This window comes from Oncorhynchus nerka, linkage group LG18 (assembly GCF_034236695.1).
Source record: "Oncorhynchus nerka isolate Pitt River linkage group LG18, Oner_Uvic_2.0, whole genome shotgun sequence".
Lineage (NCBI taxonomy): Eukaryota > Metazoa > Chordata > Actinopteri > Salmoniformes > Salmonidae > Oncorhynchus > Oncorhynchus nerka.
Genome location: NC_088413.1, coordinates 47,515,798 through 47,534,604, shown reverse-complemented (window position 1 = coordinate 47,534,604; position 18,807 = coordinate 47,515,798). Strand labels below are relative to the sequence as shown.

The 18,807-nt window shown below is 42.3% G+C and overlaps 1 protein-coding gene across 1 annotated transcript in view; it reads right to left on the bottom strand.

Moving 5' to 3' along the window:
• The window catches only part of mapkbp1 (mitogen-activated protein kinase binding protein 1), a 75,940-nt gene that overhangs the window by 55,007 nt on the left and 2,126 nt on the right, over window positions 1-18,807 (bottom strand). Inside the window, 1 exon segment of the mRNA XM_029688818.2 lies at window positions 3,906-3,997. Coding sequence (XP_029544678.2) covers window positions 3,906-3,997 — 92 coding nt within the window.

The following is an 18,807-nucleotide window of genomic DNA, read 5'->3' as shown; positions in this document are numbered from 1 at the left end:
ATCTGCCAGTCCACTCCAGACCCTACCCCTCCCCCCAAGCTGATACTGTCTTATTTCTCATCCTCTGTTCATGCTGAGACAGACTGGACGACCTTGTTGTTAATCTGCCCGTACTGCAAGTTTCCTGTCCTGTCTGCCCAGTACGGCCAGAGTAAGTGGCTAACAATGATGGTGATATCTAGTGTTTCCCTGAGCTCTGTGCCAGCTATGCTGCTTAAATCTGCTGAAACCCTGAAGGCAGCACACTGTAGCTGTCCAAATGTTGGCATCTATTAAATGTATTGCATCGGAGCCATGAGAGTGTGCAGCTTTTCTTTTCTAAGTGAACCAATAAGAGAGACTACAGAAGAGACCGGCATACAGTAGTCTTCATAAAGAGGAAGGTAGAGCTCATGGGAGCCAAATATTTACTGCCTCAGGATTCAGGCTATTCTTAGTAGTCAAAGCATTCATTTGAGCTGTATCTTTGTATTCTCCTCTGCATTTCTTATTTTGTCCATCCATTGCCTTAAGTCTTTACGGCATCCTTCTGAGAATACAGCAGGCTCATTTGCAAGCTTGCAGTTACAAAGGCTCAGGCTGTAGTAAGACCCTCCAGCAGAAAGCTGCAATGCAGCACAGAGGCAGAGCCCACTCCTCTTCTCTGGAGCAGAGTGGTCTAAGGAGTATTCCCCTCACACATACGCACATGCAACCCCCCCCCCCACACACACACACACACAGTGCTACTACTGACCCAGTTTGCTGCAGTGCGGTGCGGTCAGGACGAGGGTCTGTGGCACACATCTATTCATGCATGTTAGATTTATCCAGCAGTAGGACATTTAATTCTCACTGAGGACATTTATTCCACATCACTAGACATGTCATCAGAGGTCTCTTCACAGTCCCCAAGTCCAACACATATTTTCGGGCAAGGCAATGCACAGTATTATAAGGAGCGATGATCGCATGGAACTCTCATCTCTCAAGCAAAAAGCTAAAATGTATGTAAAAAAATATAAAACATCTCATGGCACATTAGGGACTGTGAAATGACACACAAACACAAGCACACACACAATCTAACACACACAATCTTTAGTTGTATTGTTTGTAAATCATTGTATTTAAACGTGAGACTGTTGTTGTCCATCAGTGTTTTGTTGCTTGTCGTGTTTTATGTTTTTGTGTGGATCCCAGGAAGAATAGCTGCTGCTTCGGCAAAAGGATCCAAATGAACCAATACATGACAGATGCTGCTTCAGAGAACCCAGCCATACATTCATTCAAACCCCATACAGTACTATCCTGTTCAATAATCGCACATATCGGATCGGGTGTGTTCGTAAATTCACACTGGAGTGCCATTTGCTCAGTCCTAACCAGCTCGCCCTAGCAGGCTGTTTTCATGTTATCCAGAGCGTTGGTGACTGTAACTGTACTACCGCTGGTAACAATTTAATTATGCTTTTTTGCCAACGTTTACTGACAGCGGCCAAATTCAACGGCTGTTGAGCGTTCATAAATTCATCAGTTATTCTGCGCTCTGACACACTCAGACGAGAGAGCTCCGAAATCGGAGTAGATAGCCAGAGTAAATTTACCAACGCACCCATCATTCTAGGTTGCACTGTATATATAGCACAATGGAAATTGACCTAAAGTGTGCTGCATTCAGGTTCTGCCATAAATGTTCTTACAATAAAGAGGGGTATGTAAAGGTGTCATTTAAAACATTTGCAGCAAATGCTCATATCCTTCAGTCATCATAGACGAAACTAGTTGTACATCAAGGCCATTGTAAATCAAACAAATATCCTCCCTCGCCACACACTCAGCATTCAACAAATTGGGATCCTGATATTCCAGTTTCCCCATACCCACATAGATGACTGTGCTGTACGGATGCGCGTCTTGATGATAAAACCAGCCGGCCCTGGGGGCCTATCAGTTATGAAACCACATAGGTAGGATTCATGTACGGAAACCACATAGGATTCATAACATCATGTGCCAGTAGAATGGAACAGTCCCACAATGATATAAGGCTACTTACTACTACAACAACACTACAGACAGACTAGAGTAAGGCTTGGCATAGACAATCACCTGTTTCTGCAGCCTAAAGCAGCTTGATGTAGGCTACAAGTACACCCCCTTGGACAGGATGCTAGTCAATCAGACCAAATGTTGTATAAATAGAAAAATCTCATATTCTGAAGAATATGAGCAGGTAGAGCTAGTAAACCATTACTATATAGCCTAATGTTTTACTCATAAAAAGGGATACATCTATGGGGACCAGACCAGTTCATCTTTAATTAATTAATAGCTTTTTGCCAAGATGTAATTTGTGTAGCTGTGCACAGGCACATCCAGTACCAGTCAAAAGTTTGGACACACCTACTCATTCCAGGGTTTTTCTTTATTTTTACTGTTTTCTACAGTGTAGAATAATAGTGAAGACATCAAAACTATGGAATAACACATATGTAGAAAACAAAATGTGTTAAAAAAATCAAATATATTTATGATTTTAGATTCTTCAAAGTAGCCACCATTTGCCTTAATGACAGCTTTGCACATTCTTGGCATTCTCTCAACCAGCTTCACCTAGAATGCTTTTCCAAGTGTCTTGAAGGAGTCCCAACATATGCTGAGCACTTGTTGGCTGCTTTTCCTTCACTCTGCGGTCTACCTCATCCCAAACCATCTCAATTTGGTTGAGGTCAGGTGATTGTGGAGGCCAGGTCATCTGATCCAGCACTCCATCATTCTCCTTCTTGGTCAAATAGCTCTTACATAGCCTGGAGGTGTGGTGGGTCATTGTCCTGTTGAAAAACAAATTATAGTCCCACTAAGCGCAAATCAGATGGGATGTCGAATCGCTGTGGTAGCCATGCTGGTTAAGTGTGCCTTGAATTCTAAATAAATTCTGACAGTGTCACCAAGTTCCCCCACACCATCACACCTCCTCCTCCATGCTTCACGGTGGTAACCACACATGCAGAGATCATCCATTCACCTACTCTGTATCTCACAAAGACACAGCTGTTGGAACCAAAAATCTCAAACTTGGACTCATCAGACCAAAGGACAGATTTCCACCGGTCTAATGTCCATTGCTCATGTTTTTTGGCCCAAGCAAGTCTCTTCTTCTTATCGGTGTCCTTTAGTAGTGGTTTCTTTGCAGCAATTCGACCATGAAGGCCTGATTCTCACAGTCTCCTCCGGACAGTTGATGTTGAGATGTGTCTGTTCTCTGTGAAGGATTTATTTCTCTTAACAGGAAAAGAAAACATCAGCAGATTCACTGGGAATAAATTACATAGTTGGAGAAGCAATTCTCCAAGCCGCAGCTTCCTACTAATTGTCAGACATAGACAACTGACACCTTATACTGATTGTTGGGGTGGGATTTGCATGGGGTGGCTTCAGAATTTATTTGGGTATTCATAATTTCTTACCCATTGGTAGGAAGAAGTTTGGTCCAAATCAGATGTTGGGTACTGTATTTACTGAATATTATCTGAATCCTATAAATTAAAATGCAATAAATGTAATTAATATTAGCTTAATTTCTCAGAGACAAAATGTTATTTTAATAAAATAATGTTTAGGAATGCTAACTACAGAATTTTAAAAAAATAATCTGATATGGTGGGTGTCATGGCTTGCTGAAATGACATGGAAAGACAACAGAAAAAAGAACAACAAACAATGCATTGAAGTTGACTAAACAAGTAGCAGAAGGACAAGATGTGGGAATTTAAACAAGGTGCAGGACTAGGCATACACAGTCAACGTATTCCCTGTACTACTACACGTTCATTGTCACGTATTTCTGTGGATTTCTCCACAAATTAGGTGCAGTTGTTGGGTGTAGTTTTGGTGTGTAACGGGTGTTCACCACGGTCACTCACCCAGCTGGGTAGGCCACTAGTCCGGAGCGAGGGTCGCAGGCCAAAGCACGGTTCCCAAATGCTGTGATCCCCAGCACCTTCTCTAATGTGACCTGAGAAATAAATAACACAAAGCTTATTACATCTCCACAATAAAATGAATGGAAACACACATTACATTACACCATGTTGTTAAATAATTCATACACAAACTACAGACCAAATGTGTGGTATTTTGCGAAATGAAAGCAGGTGATCCTAATGTTTTGTACACGCATAATGATTTGCATGTCATTGTGGCAGTATGGGGAAAACACTGCATGAAACCATCTTTACTCTTCAGCTGTAAAACACACATCCTCCCTCACACACTCTATCTGTCTCCTCCTCTCACATAAACACACATACCATTTTCTCTCCCACAAGCACATACACACACACTGTTCCCAACTTTAAAAACGTTGGGCACCAAACAGAATGTAAGGAGCACCCGAAAGAGATAGATTGTTTTATATAGTTTTTGCTTACATTACATGCTGACCACACCACTCGCGTCGCATGTGTAGCAAAATACATTTAAAAATACATGCATTTCAATCATTGTACCCACACTGCTCGCACGCGTCAACGAGGTGCTAAAACAGAACTTGGTTCTACTTGTGACGCTTAACACGCTGCAAGTCCTGCATCTCCCATCTCCTCATTGGTTTTTAGGAGCATATACCCACGTGCCATCTCCTCATTGGTTTTTAGGAGCATATACACACGTGCCATCTCCTCATTGGTTTTTAGGAGCATATACCCACGTGCCATCTCCTCATTGGTTTTTAGGAGCATATACCAACGTAGGTGATTGAAAGATTAACTGAGGCCCACACTGCAGTCAAGTCGGTAGTGGTAATGCACCTTAAAGTTGGTTGCCAACCACCATATAAAGTCCAAAGAAGAAGAAGAAACCTGAATCAACATGTGCGTGGTAGCAGACCCTATTCTTTCTTCCAGTGCCAATCAAATTTGCCTCGATCTAATGTCAAGTTACCAGGCTGCTAGCTAGCTAGATAACATGACTGAACGGCGTTGTTTGTTATCAAACCAATAATTAGCGTCCAGGTATTAATAAGGTAGCTCCGGTTGTATGGGTCATTGTCACGAGAATTATGTTCTCAATGTTCATAAACCAATTCAATTAAACTACTCAGTCTGCTAAATCAGGATTTGTAAGATACTGATTGAAATGAAAACAGACAGAGGCCCAGTCCACAATAGTCATTCACGGGAACGTTCTAAAGTCAAGAATACAAAACAATTAATTTTATACTGGCTTCTCACGCACACACATCCATACGCACACACATTCACACAAACATTAGCACACAATGTCCTGCTACGCACACACATTCACGCTAACATTAGCACACAATGCCCTGCTACGCACACACATTCACACTAACAGAAGGTATCCTACGCACATACTGTCTCACTACCCAGCCGACAGAGATTAGGGAGACCTTGAGACGTACTCCCCGTTCTCTCCCAAATCTCTAGTCAGGTCGGCGCCGAAGTTTTCTCAGACAGTCTGTCTTTAAAATACCATAAAGACAAAAATTAGCTATATTGTTTGACCCTAATTCTGACTAGAACTACACATTTATTGATTATAATTTTATACATTCTAATCAATTCCATACAATTATATGGTTTCAGGGTGGAATATTCTAATAATTAAATTAACAGATAAATCCCATTGACAGTCATATTGTCTTAACCATTTGAGCTAGAGACGAGACTGGTTTTCCTCCCTGGCACTGCAGCGTGACAGCGAACTTAGATTGGCCTGTGCTCTTGGTTATATCAGGCCAATGTACCAACTTTGCTCGCTCTGTGTGCTGCTCCAATGTACAAATGTAATAACAGAAGACTGATCTGGGTCTGCATCCCCGCTCGCTATCACGGCTAAATTCTATTTTAAAAACTGATGAAGGAATAGGGGAGCAAGCGCCAGAGGGTAGATCGGTAGGGCCAAAACATTTAGTAGTATCCTCTGAAACTGTACTATAGTATTCTAACCCTAACCCCAAAGCAATACATTTTTGGTCCAATACAAATCCAATACAACACATTATTGAGTACCGCTCTCCATATTTTCAAGCACAGTGGTGGCTGCATCATGTTATGGGTAGGCTTACAATCGTTAAGGACTGGGGGTCTATGGACCAAAGATCTATGGAATGGTCAAAATAAGTGCACTATGTGATGGAAACGGGTGTCATTTGGGATCCATCCACTAATGCTACTATAGGTTCAAGGCTACATACAGTGAGTAATCTTCTAGAGCTCCACTCACTGCCTTAGAAATAAATCAGCCCCAGGATAACAAGAAAATCCACTCCTTACTTCCCTCGTATTCAAACAAAAGCGGCATATTCCTTTGTCTGACTCCCTACTCCAGAGTGCTTCACACTAAGCCAGTAGGCTGTCTGCAAAATCTTTCCATCACCTCTTATTAGCCTACACCCTAAGAAAACAAATTAATGAAGCTCACTTCAATAATAAAACAACCACAGCAAGGCTGATGATGACTCACATTATGTATATATCATTAAGCAAAACGAAATACAGACAATAGGAAGAAGTAGCATAACTTCAATACATCCAGGCTGTGGAAGGACTATTTGACCAAGGAGAGTGATGGAGTGCTATATCGGATGACCTGGCCTCCACAATCACCCGACCTCAACCCAATTGAGATGGTTTGGGATGAGTTGGACCGCAGAGTGAAGGAAAAGCAGCAAGTGCTCAGCATATGTGGGAACTCCTTCAACACTGTCGGAAAAGGATTCCTCATGAAGCTAGTTGAGAGAATGCCAAGAGTGTGCAAAGCTGCCATCAAGTCAAAAAGTCTAAAATGTAAAATATATTTTGATTTGTTTAACACCTTTTTGGTTACTACATGATTCCATATGTGTTATTTCATAGTTTTGATGTCTTCACTATTATTCTACAATGTAGAAAATAGTCAAAATAAAGACAAACCCTTGAATGAGTAGGTGTGTCCAAACTTTCAACTGGTACTGTGTATATCATGGTGTGGACTAATCTATTGTGGAGACCGCAGGGATGGCTCAGTGCTACTGAAATTGTATATGGTTATATTACATAAGAACATTGTTGCAACACTAATAAAAAATAATATTATTTTATAACAAATGCGCTTTCTCCCGCGTTGGATAGTGGTCGCTGTCCGCGGTTCTGAAACACATCAGTGTGCTTTTGAATTGGCGCCTTTTCCTAGACCATGTTGCTATGTGTATAATAGCAAAGTTAACCAGCATATTGGTGTTAAGAACAATGCGGCGGAGGCAGCAGCAGAATGAGGAGACTAGAAAACAACCCGTGCCTTATTGTCTAAGAAAAGTGAGTAGAGAGGAAACCAAAACTTAGTTAATAATCAACAGCCTAACTGATAAATGTGCCTGGCTTTATAAATCATCCATATACACTACCGTTCAAAAGTTTGGGGTCACTTAGAAATGTCTTGTCCAAATTTTTTGTCCATTAAAATAACATCAAATTGATCAGAAATACAGTGTAGACATTGTTAATGTTGTAAATAACTATTGTAGCTGGAAACGGCTGATTTTACATGGAATATCTACATAGGCGTACAGAGGCCCATTATCAGCAACCATCACTCCTATGTTCCAATGGCACGTTGTGTTAGCTAATCCAAGTTTATCATTTTAAAAGGCTAATTGATCATTAGACAACCTTTTTGCAATTATCTTAGCACAGCTGAAAGCTGTTGTTCTGATTAAAGAAGCAATAAAACTGTCCTTCTTTAGACTAGTTGAGTATCTGGAGCATCAGCATTTGTGGGTTCGATTAGAGGCTCAAAATGGCCAGAAACAAAGTACTTTCTTCTGGAACTCGTCAGTCTATTCTTGTTCTGAGAAATGAAGGCTATTCCAATCGAGAAATTGCCAAGAAACTGAAGATCCTGTACAATGCAGTGCACTACTCCCTTCACAGAACAGCGCAAACTGGCGCTAACCAGAATAGAAAGAGGAGTGGGAGGCCCCGGTGCACAACTGAGCAAGAGGACAAGTACATTAGAGTGTCTAGTTTGAGAAACAGACGCCTCACAAGTCCTCAACACCAGTCTCAATGTCAACAGTGAAGAAGCGACTCTGGAAGGCTTGCAAAGTGAGTTTGTGTTGCAAAGAAAAATACATATCTCAGACTGGCATTAAGATTAAGATGGGCAAAAGAACACAGACACTGGACAGAGGAAGATTGGAAAAAAGTGTTATGGACAGACAAATCTAAGTTTGAGGTGTTCGGATCACAAAGAAGAACATTTGTGAGACGCAGAAAAAAATGAAAAGATGCTGGAGTGCTTGACGCCATCTGTCAAGCATGGTGGAGGCAATGTGATGGTCTGGGGGTGCTTTGGTGGTGGTAAAGTGGGAGATTTGTACAGTGTAAAAGGGATCTTGAAGAAGGAAGGCAATCACTCCATTTTGCAATGCCATGCCATACCCTATGGACGGCACTTAATTGGAGCCAATTTCCTCTTGATCTGTTTCACCTGTCGTTGTGATTGTCTCCATCCCCCTCCAGGTGTTGCCCATCTTCCCCATTATCCCCTGTGTATTTATTCCTATGTTCTCTGTTTGTCTGTTGCCAGTTGGTTTTGTTCGTCAAGCCTACCAGCGTTTTCTCCCTTGCTCCTGTCCTTGCTATAGTTCGTGTTTTCTTGTTTCCCGGTTTTGACCATTCCTGCCTGCCCTGACCCTGAGCCTGCCTGCCTGCTGTCCTGTACCTTCACCCCATCTATCTGGATTACTGACCTCTGCCTGACCTGACCCTGAGCCTGCCTGCCGTCCTGTACCTTCACCCCATCTATCTGGATTACTGACCTCTGCCTGACCTGACCCTGAGCCTGCCTGCCGTCCTGTACCTTCACCCCATCTATCTGGATTACTGACCTCTGCCTGCTCTGACCCTGAGCCTGCCTGCCGTCCTGTACCTTCACCCCATCTATCTGGATTACTGACCTCTGCCTGACCTGACCCTGAGCCTGCCTGCCGTCCTGTACCTTCACCCCATCTATCTGGATTACTGACCTCTGCCTGCTCTGACCCTGAGCCTGCCTGCCGTCCTGTACCTTCACCCCATCTAACTGGATTACTGACCTCTGCCTGCTCTGACCCTGAGCCTGCCTGCCGTCCTGTACCTTCGCCCCACCTATCTGGATTTACTGACCTCTGCCTGCTCTGACCCTGAGCCTGCTTGCCGTCCTGTACCTTCACCCCATCTAACTGGATTACTGACCTCTGCCTGCTCTGACCCTGAGCCTGCCTGCCGTCCTGTACCTTCACCCCATCTATCTGGATTACTGACCTCTGCCTGACCTGACCCTGAGCCTGCCTGCCGTCCTGTACCTTCACCCCATCTAACTGGATTACTGACCTCTGCCTGCTCTGACCCTGAGCCTGCCTGCCGTCCTGTACCTTCACCCCATCTATCTGGATTACTGACCTCTGCCTGCTCTGACCCTGAGCCTGCCTGCCGTCCTGTACCTTCACCCCATCTATCTGGATTACTGACCTCTGCCTGACCTGACCCTGAGCCTGCCTGCCGTCCTGTACCTTCACCCCATCTATCTGGATTACTGACCTCTGCCTGCTCTGACCCTGAGCCTGCCTGCCGTCCTGTACCTTCACCCCATCTAACTGGATTACTGACCTCTGCCTGACCTGACCCTGAGCCTGCTTGCCGTCCTGTACCTTCGCCCCACCTATCTGGATTGCTGACCTCTGCCTGACCTGACCCTGAGCCTGCTTGCCGTCCTGTACCTTCGCCCCACCTATCTGGATTACTGACCTCTGCCTGACCTGACCCTGAGCCTGCCTGCCGTCCTGTACCTTTGCCCCACCTATCTGGATTGCTGACCTCTGCCTGACCTGACCCTGATCCTGCCTGCCGTCCTGTACCTTCGCCCCACCTATCTGGATTGCTGACCTCTGCCTGCCCTTGACCTGTCCTTTTGCCTGTCCCTGTTCGAATAATAAACTTTTGTTATTTCGACACGGTCTGCACCTGGGTCTTACCTTAAATGTGGTACCTACAACAGGACAATGACCCAAAGCACAGCTCCAAACTATGCAAGAACTATTTAGGGAAGAAGCAGTATTCTGTCGATAATGGAGTGGCCAGCACAGTCACCGGATCTCAACCCTATTGAGCTGTTGTGGGAGCAGCTTGACCATATGGTACGTAAGAAGTGCCCATCAAGCCAATACAACTTGTGGGAGGTGCTTCAGGAAGCGTGGGGTGAAATCTCTTCAGATTACCTCAACAAATGGACAACTAGAATGCCAAAGGTCTGCAAGGCTGTAATTGCTGCAAATGGAGGATTCTTTGATGAAAGCAAAGTTTGAAGGACACTATTATTTAAATTTAAAAAATCATTATTTATAACCTTGTCAACATCTTGACTATGTTTCCTATTCATTTTGCAACTAATTTCATGTATGTTTTCATGGAAAACCATGACATCTCTAAGTGATCCCAAACATTTGAACGGTAGTGTCACGACTTCCGCCGAGGTTGGCTCTCCTGCCCGTTCGGGCGGTGCTCGGCGGTCGTCGTCACCGTCCTACTAGCCACTACCGATCCCTTTTCGTGTATCTGTTGGTTTTGTCTGATTGGTTGCACCTGTGTGTTGTTTAGTTAATTAGTGTCTGTATATAATGTAGGTTGTCCCACCCTTGTTTTGTGCGGGATTGTTTATTTTGTCATTCATTTCGTCTGTCGGTGTTATTGTGTTTCTTATTCTCCGGTTAGTCTGTTATCCTGTGTTGGATAATTTCACCCTGTGTGTGTTTGGGTTCACCGTGTTTGTTTTGTTCACCGGAGAATAAAACTTTATATCGCTATCTGCTCTCTGCGCCTGATTCCACCCACCTTGATTAGACGTGACAGGTAGTGTATATCTACAGAAATAAGACAGATCCTGTTTCTGTTGCCTGTTTGAGTGTTAGTTTAATAGCCTACTGATTCCATGAGCACCAATTCCATTGTCAAGTAAACAATTTCACAGATTGTTTTCACAGTTTTTAATCTTTGCTTTGCTGTAATAAAGGCTTTAAAAAGGTTTTTAACAAGTTAGAACAGCCTCTGATATTATTTATAATTTCTTTAGTGTTATTTACACTGTTCCAAATTGTCAGAAAAAAAAACAACGCTCCTTTTTCTTGATATCCGTCTTATTGTTATTATTACTATTAGGATCAGCATTATAATAATAAGTAATGTCATTCTCATTAGTAGCCTTAGTAAAGCAGCCTTGTATATCCACAAGAGCTATAGGCCTAAGAGCACATCCTGTTAAGTCTTAATACCGTAACTTACTTAGGCCTATATTTTAATACTTACATATAGGATACTGGATCAAACATTCGTTCATATCATCACAGAGCATCACACAGCATTTTTGATTTGAAAGGCAAATTCAAATAAAGCAAGCCTTGAATAATTAGCTTAAACAATAAATAAATCGTTCCATTTCGGAAATTGCATTCACGAATGAACGTGACTGGTTTTAGGCTTTGCTGTAATAAAGGATTAGCAAAAAAACGTTACAACAAACTCTCTGGTACCAGTGGTGGTCGGTGCCATTTAAGATGGGGGAGGATAACTTTTTTTTAATGAGCATGGCCTTATTTCTATTACACCATATTGGATGACAGTAAATCATATTCCATTCAACCAGTTCAATGTAACATTGATAGGTTTAGGCAACTACATGATACTACAATTTTCCCTATACCCATCATGAGGTTGCTACAACCTAGCCTATGAATGAAAGTTTACATTGTAGGTGCACAGGTCGAGATAATTTTGAGTAATCAAGTTGACAGACAGCGACACATTCAAGACCGCCGTGGGCACTCTTGCCTGCATCTACCTGATCTAGGGTGTAATCATTAGTCCAACAGTTGCAAACAAGAGTGTCTATTGGACAAATTCAGGTATGTTTATCCCTGTCTCGTTCTGTTTGCTTTCGTTTAATTACGTTTTTCAACAGATTTGGCGCAATGACTACAACCCTGGTTACACACAAACACAGCTAACTTTCATAGCAGCCACATACAAACACCTTCTCGTTTCACCTTTTCCCTTCGCTTGTGGACTTCAGTGCACAACTCACCAGCTGTCTGTGACCAGGAGAAAAAAACATTTCCAAGCTAAACCTTCATATGATGGTCGCTAACCACTACACACAGCCTACATTGTTGTCACCATCTTATCTAATGTCAGAGTCAACATTACTACTTCAACTAACGCATTAGTAAAACAGCTACAATCACGCAGTACAGTGTGTACAGTTACGGTGTTGGATAGTCATAGCCAGCTAGCTAACATAGCATCCCTCTCTTTTTGAGCCGGATGTTTGAGTAGGCTAAATTAATTAGCTGTATTCAAATGCTAGCTAAGTAAGTGAAAAGAAAATACTACATAAAAGCTCTCTTGCTTCTCCTTCATTTTTGAAGAAATTAATTTATTTAAAAAAAGTTTTACTATTGTCTTTCTCTCTCTTTGAGTCAACTACTCAACACGTTATGTACTTCAGTGCTATCTAGCTGTAGCTTATGCTTTCAGTACTAGATTAATTCTCTGATCCTTTGATTGAGTGGACAACATGTCAGTTCGTGCTGCAAGAGCTTTGATAGGTTGGAGGACGTCCTCCCGAAGTTGTCATCATTTCTGTGTCAGTCTATGGAAGGGGTGAGAACCGTGAGCCTCCTAGGTTTGTATTGAAGTCAATGTTGGAGGACAGAAGCTAGCTGTCCTCCAGCTACACCATGGTGCTACCCTCATTGCAAAACAGTGTGTTTTAATCAATTATTTGGTGATGTGAATATATTTAATATAGTTTTATCTAAAAATCTATCACTATTTTTATATTTGGTCCTATTTTTCCTCCTCTGAGGAGCCTCCACTGTCTGGTACGCTTATAATGTATTTAGTGTCATTTACATTTTTCCAAACGGTTAGAAAATTATATTGTAATCTAACAGCACCCGTTTGGGACACATAATATGCACGCAGTGTTGGCTCCTTACCATATTTTTGTTGATCTCCAGTATTTTCTACAACTAGTCAAATTCATTCCACACATCCGACTTCCCCTTTACCTCATGAGAAACCAGTAAACATTCCCTCGTTTCGGATTTATTTGTCACGTCCTCTGCCTCTATTTTATGGTGTTCGGAGTTTGTTATAACCAATTTATTGATGTGATTACGATATGCTATAGGTCAGGCCTTATTGGTCACGTACATGTGATGCATTAATGTGTCATGTAAAGAGAACAATGGTTGAGGGAATAAGGAATGTTTTTCCTATACAAATGAGGGATTACGGTAACAAAACTTTTCAGTCAGAAATGGCTGTAATTATACTGCAGCTTAAGCAACACAGACAGAGCGATAAACACTTTGATGTTCTGTGGTGGTCCCTGCAGCAGAGACAGCACGATAAACACTTTGATGTTCTGTGGTGGTCGCTGTAGCAGAGAGGAGAGAGAGACAACAGGTGCTAGTCACACAGTCACTCAATGTCTTTTTTTTGTAACACTTAATAAGTCTGAGCCAGGCCAGGCCCGGCCCAATCAAATCAATTACTGGTCGGACACTCTCTCGTCATTTGTGTGTCTTAATTATGTAATCCAACAGTGTGCTTAAAGCATCAGACAAGCTCAGTGTATATAGTTGATTTGTCTATATATGGAACAATACACGTTTTGACATTTCTACCAATCGATTGGTTGAAAGAACAGGCGACTCTTGGTCGACCAAGATTTATTTTAGTTGGAAACAGCCCTAAGCTAATTAAATGACTATCCGGATTACCTGCATTGATCCTTTTTAGAGGTTGACCGATTAATTGGCATGGCCGATTAATTAGGTCCGATTTCAAGTTTTCATAACAATCGGTAATCAGCCTTTTTGGACGCCGATGAGGGCCGATTACATTGCAATCCACGAGGAGACTGTTTGGTAGGCTGACCACCTGTTACACAAAAGGACCTGTGAGTAAGTTGCAAGCTAGCATTAAACTTAACTTGTAAAAAACAACAAATCTTAACATAATCACGAGTTAACTAAACATGGTTGATGATATCACTAGGATAACTAGCTTGTCCTGCGTTGCATATAATCAATGCGGTGCCTGTTAATTTGTCATCAAATCACAGCCTACTTCAACTTTGCCAAACGGGTGACGATTTAACAAAAGCGCATTCGTGAAAAAAGCACAATTGTTGCACAAATGTACCTCACCATAAACATCAATGCCTTTCTTAAAATCAATACACAGAAGTATACATTTTTAAAACCTGCACATTTAGTTAAATGAAATGCATGTTAGCAGGCAATATTAACAGTGCAAGCAGAGTCAGGGTATATGCAGCAGTTTGGGCCGCCTGGCTCGTTGCAAACTGTGTGAAGACCATTTTTTCCTAACAAAGACCGTAATTAATTTGCCAGAATTTTACATAATTATTACATAACATTGAAGGTTGTGCAATGTAACAGCAATATTTACACTTAGGGTTGCCACCCGTTCGATAAAATATGTAACGGTTCCGTATTTCACTGAAAGAATAAACGTTTTGTTTTCGAAATGATAGTTTCATGATTTTACCATATTAATGACCAAAGGCTCGCATTTGTGTGTTTATTATATTATAATTAAGTCTATGATTTGATATTTGATAGAGCAGTCTGACTGAGCGGTGGTAGGCAGCAGCAGGCTCGTAAACATTCATTCAAACAGCACTTTACCGCGTTTGCCATCAGCTCTTAGCAACGCTTGAACCATAGCGCTGTTTATAACTTCAAGCCTATCAACTCCCATGATTAGGCTGGCAATACTAAAGTGCATATAAGAACATCCAATAGTCAAAGTTATATGAAATACAAATGGTATAGAGAGAAATAGGTGACGCGTCATAATTCCTATAATAATGACAAACTAAAACTTCTTAACTGGGAATATTGAAGACTCATGTTAAAAAGGAACCACCAGCTTTCATATGTTCTCATGTTCTGAGCAAGTAACTTAAACGTTAGCTTTTTTACATGGAACATTTTGCACTTTTACTTTCTTCTCCAACACTGTGTTTTTGCATTATTTAAACCAAATTTAACATGTTTCATTATTTATTTGAGACTAAATTGATTTTATGTATTATATTAAGTTAAAATAAACGTTTTCATTGTTCATTCAGTATTGTTGTAATTGTCATAATTACTTACATATATACAGTATATCACAAAAGTGAGCAAACCCCTCACATTTTTGTAAATATTTGAGTATATCTTTTCATGTGACAACACTGACAATGTAAGTGTACGGCTTGTATAACAGTGTAAATTTGCTGTCCCCTCAAAATAACTCGACACAGCCATTAATGTCTAAACCGCTGGCAACAAAAGTGAGTACACCCCTAAGTGAAAATGTCCAAATTGGGCCCAAAGTGTCAATATTTTGTGTGGCCACCATCATTTTCCAGCACTGCCTTAACCCTCTTGTGCTTGGAGTTCAACAGAGCTTCACAGGTTGCCACTGGTGTCCTCTTCCACTCCTCCATGACGACATCACGGAGCTGGTGGATGTTAGAGACCTTGCACTCCTCCACCTTCCGTTTTGAGGATGCCCCACAGATGCTCAATAGGGTTTAGGTCTGGAGACATGCTTGGCCAGTCCATCACCTTTACCCTCAGCTTCTTTAGCAAGGCAGTGGTCATCTTGGAGGTGTTTTTGGGGTCGTTATCATGTTGGAATACTGCCCTGCGGCCCAGTCTCCAAAGGGAGGGTATTCATGCTCTGCTTCAGTATGTCACAGTACATGTTGGCATTCATGGTTCCCTCAATGAACTGTAGCTCCCCAGTGCCGGCAGCACTCATGCAGCCCCAGACCATGACACTCCCACCACCATGCTTGACTGTAGGCAAGACACACTTGTCTTTGTACTCCTCACCTGGTTGCCGCCACACACGCTTCTGAACCAAATAAGTTTATCTTGGTCTCATCAGACCACAGGACATGGTTCCAGTAATCCATGTCCTTAGTCTGCTTGTCTTCAGCAAACTGTTTGCGGGCTTTCTTGTGCATCATCTTTATAAGAGGCTTCCTTCTGGAACGACAGCCATGCAGACCAATTTGATGCAGTGTACGGCGTATGGTCTGAGCACTGACAGGCTGACCACCCACCCCTTCAACCTCTGCAGCGATGCTGGCAGCACTCATACGTCTATTTCCCAAAAACAACCTCTGGATATGACGCTGAGCACGAGCACTCAACTTCTTTGGTCGACCATGGCGAGGCCTGTTCTGAGTGGAACCTGTCCAGTTAAACCGCTGTATGGTCTTGGCCACCGTGCTGCAGCTCAGTTTCAGGGTCTTGGCAATCTTCTTATAGCCCAGGCCATCTTTATGTAGAGCAACAATTCTTTTTTTCAGATACTCAGAGAGTTCTTTGCCATGAGGTGCCATGTTGAACTTCCAGTGACCAGTCAGTATGAGGGAGTGTGAGAGCGATGACACCAAATTTAACACACCTGCTCCCCATTCACACCTGAGACCTTGTAACACTAACGAGTCACATGACACCTAGGAGGGAAAATGGCTAATTGGGCCCAATTTGGACATTTTCACTTAGGGGTGTACTCACTTTTGTTGCCAGCGGTTTAGACATTAATGGCTGTGTGTCGAGTTATTTTGAGGGGACAGCAAATGTACACTATTATACCGTACAAGCTGTACACACACTACTTTACATTGTAGCAAAGTGTCCTTTCTTCAGTGTTGTCACATGAAAATATATACTCAAATATTTACAAAAATGTGGGGGGTGTACTCACTTTTGTGATATACTGTATATATAAAAATATCGGTCGATTAATCGCTATCGGCTTTTTTTGGTCCTCCAATAATCGGTATGGTGTTGAAAAATCACAAATCGGTCGACCTTTTTTAATCTTTTTTTTAACTAACTTCATTGCACTGACTATGCAAACACACTGGTCTCTACCCACACACACTTACACCCCAACACACACACACACACACACTGCTGTTACTGCTCCACATATGCTACTGCTACAGCTCAGTCTCTTATCTATTCTGTTGCCTAGTCACTTTACCCCTACATACTGTGCCTTCGGAAAGAATTCAGACCCCTTGACTTTTTCCACATTTTGTTAGGTTACAGCCTTATTCTAAAATGGAATAAATAGTTTTTTTTCTCATCAATCTACACACAATATCCCATAATGACAAAGCAAAAACAGTTTTTTTTTTAGAAATGTTTGCTAATTTATTACAAATAAAAAACTTTAATATCATATTTAAATAAGTATTCAGACCCTTTACTCAGTACATTGTTGAAGCACCTTTGGCAGCGATTACAGCCTCGAGTCTTCTGGGGTATGATGCCAAAAGCTTGGCACAACTGTATTTGGGGAGTTTCTCTCATTCTTCTCTGCAGATTCTCTCAAGCTCTGTCATTTTGGATGGGGAGCGTTGCTGCACAGCTATTTTCAGGTCTCTCCAGAGATGTTTGATCGGGTCCAGGCTCTGGCTGGGCCACTCAAGGACATTCAAAGACTTGTCCCGATGCCACTCCTGCATTGTCTTGGCTGTGTGCTTTGGGTTGTTGTCCTGTTGGAAGGTGAACCTTCGCTCTCAGTCTGAGGTGCTCTGGAGATGGTTTTCATCAAGGATCTCTCTGTACTTTGCTCCGTTCATCTTTGCCTCGATCCTGACTACTCTCCCAGGCCCTGCCGCTGAAAAACATCCCCACAGCATGATACTACCACCACCATGCTTCACCGTAGGGATGGTGTCAGGTTTCCTCCAGAAGTGACACTTGTCATTCAGGCCAAAGATTTCAATCTTGTTTTCATCAGACCAGAGAATCTTGTTTCTCATGATCTGCGAGTCTTTAGGTGCCTTTTGGGAAACTCCAAGTGGGCTGTCATATGCCTTTTACTGAGGAGTGGCTTCCGTCTGGCCACTCTACCATAAAAGCATGATTTGTGGAGTGCTGCAGAGATGGTTGTCCTTCTGGAAGGTTCTCTCCCATCTCCACAGAGGAACTCTAGAGCTCTGTCAGAGTGACCATCGGGTTCTTGGTCACCCCCCTGACCAAGGCCCTTCTCCCCCGATTGCTCCGTTTGGCCAGGAGGCCATCTCTTAGAAGAGTCTTGGTGGTTCAAAACTTCTTCCATTTAAGAATGATTGGAAGCCACTGTGTTCTTGGGGACCTTCAATGCTGCAGAAATTGTTTGGTACCCTTCCCCAGATCTGTGCCTCGACACAATCCTGTCTCGGTGCTCTACTGACAATTCCTTCGACCTCTTACCTTGGTTTTTGCTCTGACATGCACAGTCAACTATGGGACCTTATATAGACAGGTGTGTGCCTTTCCAAAACATGTCCAATCAATTGAATTTACCACAGGTGGACTCCAATCAAGTTGTGGAAACATCTCAAGGATGATCAATGGAAACAGAATGCACCTGAGCTCAATTTCGATTGTCATAGCACAGGGTCTGAATACTTATGAAAATAAGGTATTTCATTATTATTATTATTATTATACATTTTCAAACATTTCTGAAAACCTACTTTGTCATTATGGGGTATTTTGTGTAGATTGCTGAGGATTTGTGTTTATTTAGACGTTTCCACTTCCCAATAACAGCACTTACAGTTGACGGTGCAGCTTTGAAATGTTACACACTGACTTGTTGGAAAGGTGGCATCCTATGACAGTGCCACGTTGAATGTCACTGAGCTCTTCAGTAAGGTCATTCTACTGCCAATGTTTGTTTATGGAAATTGCAT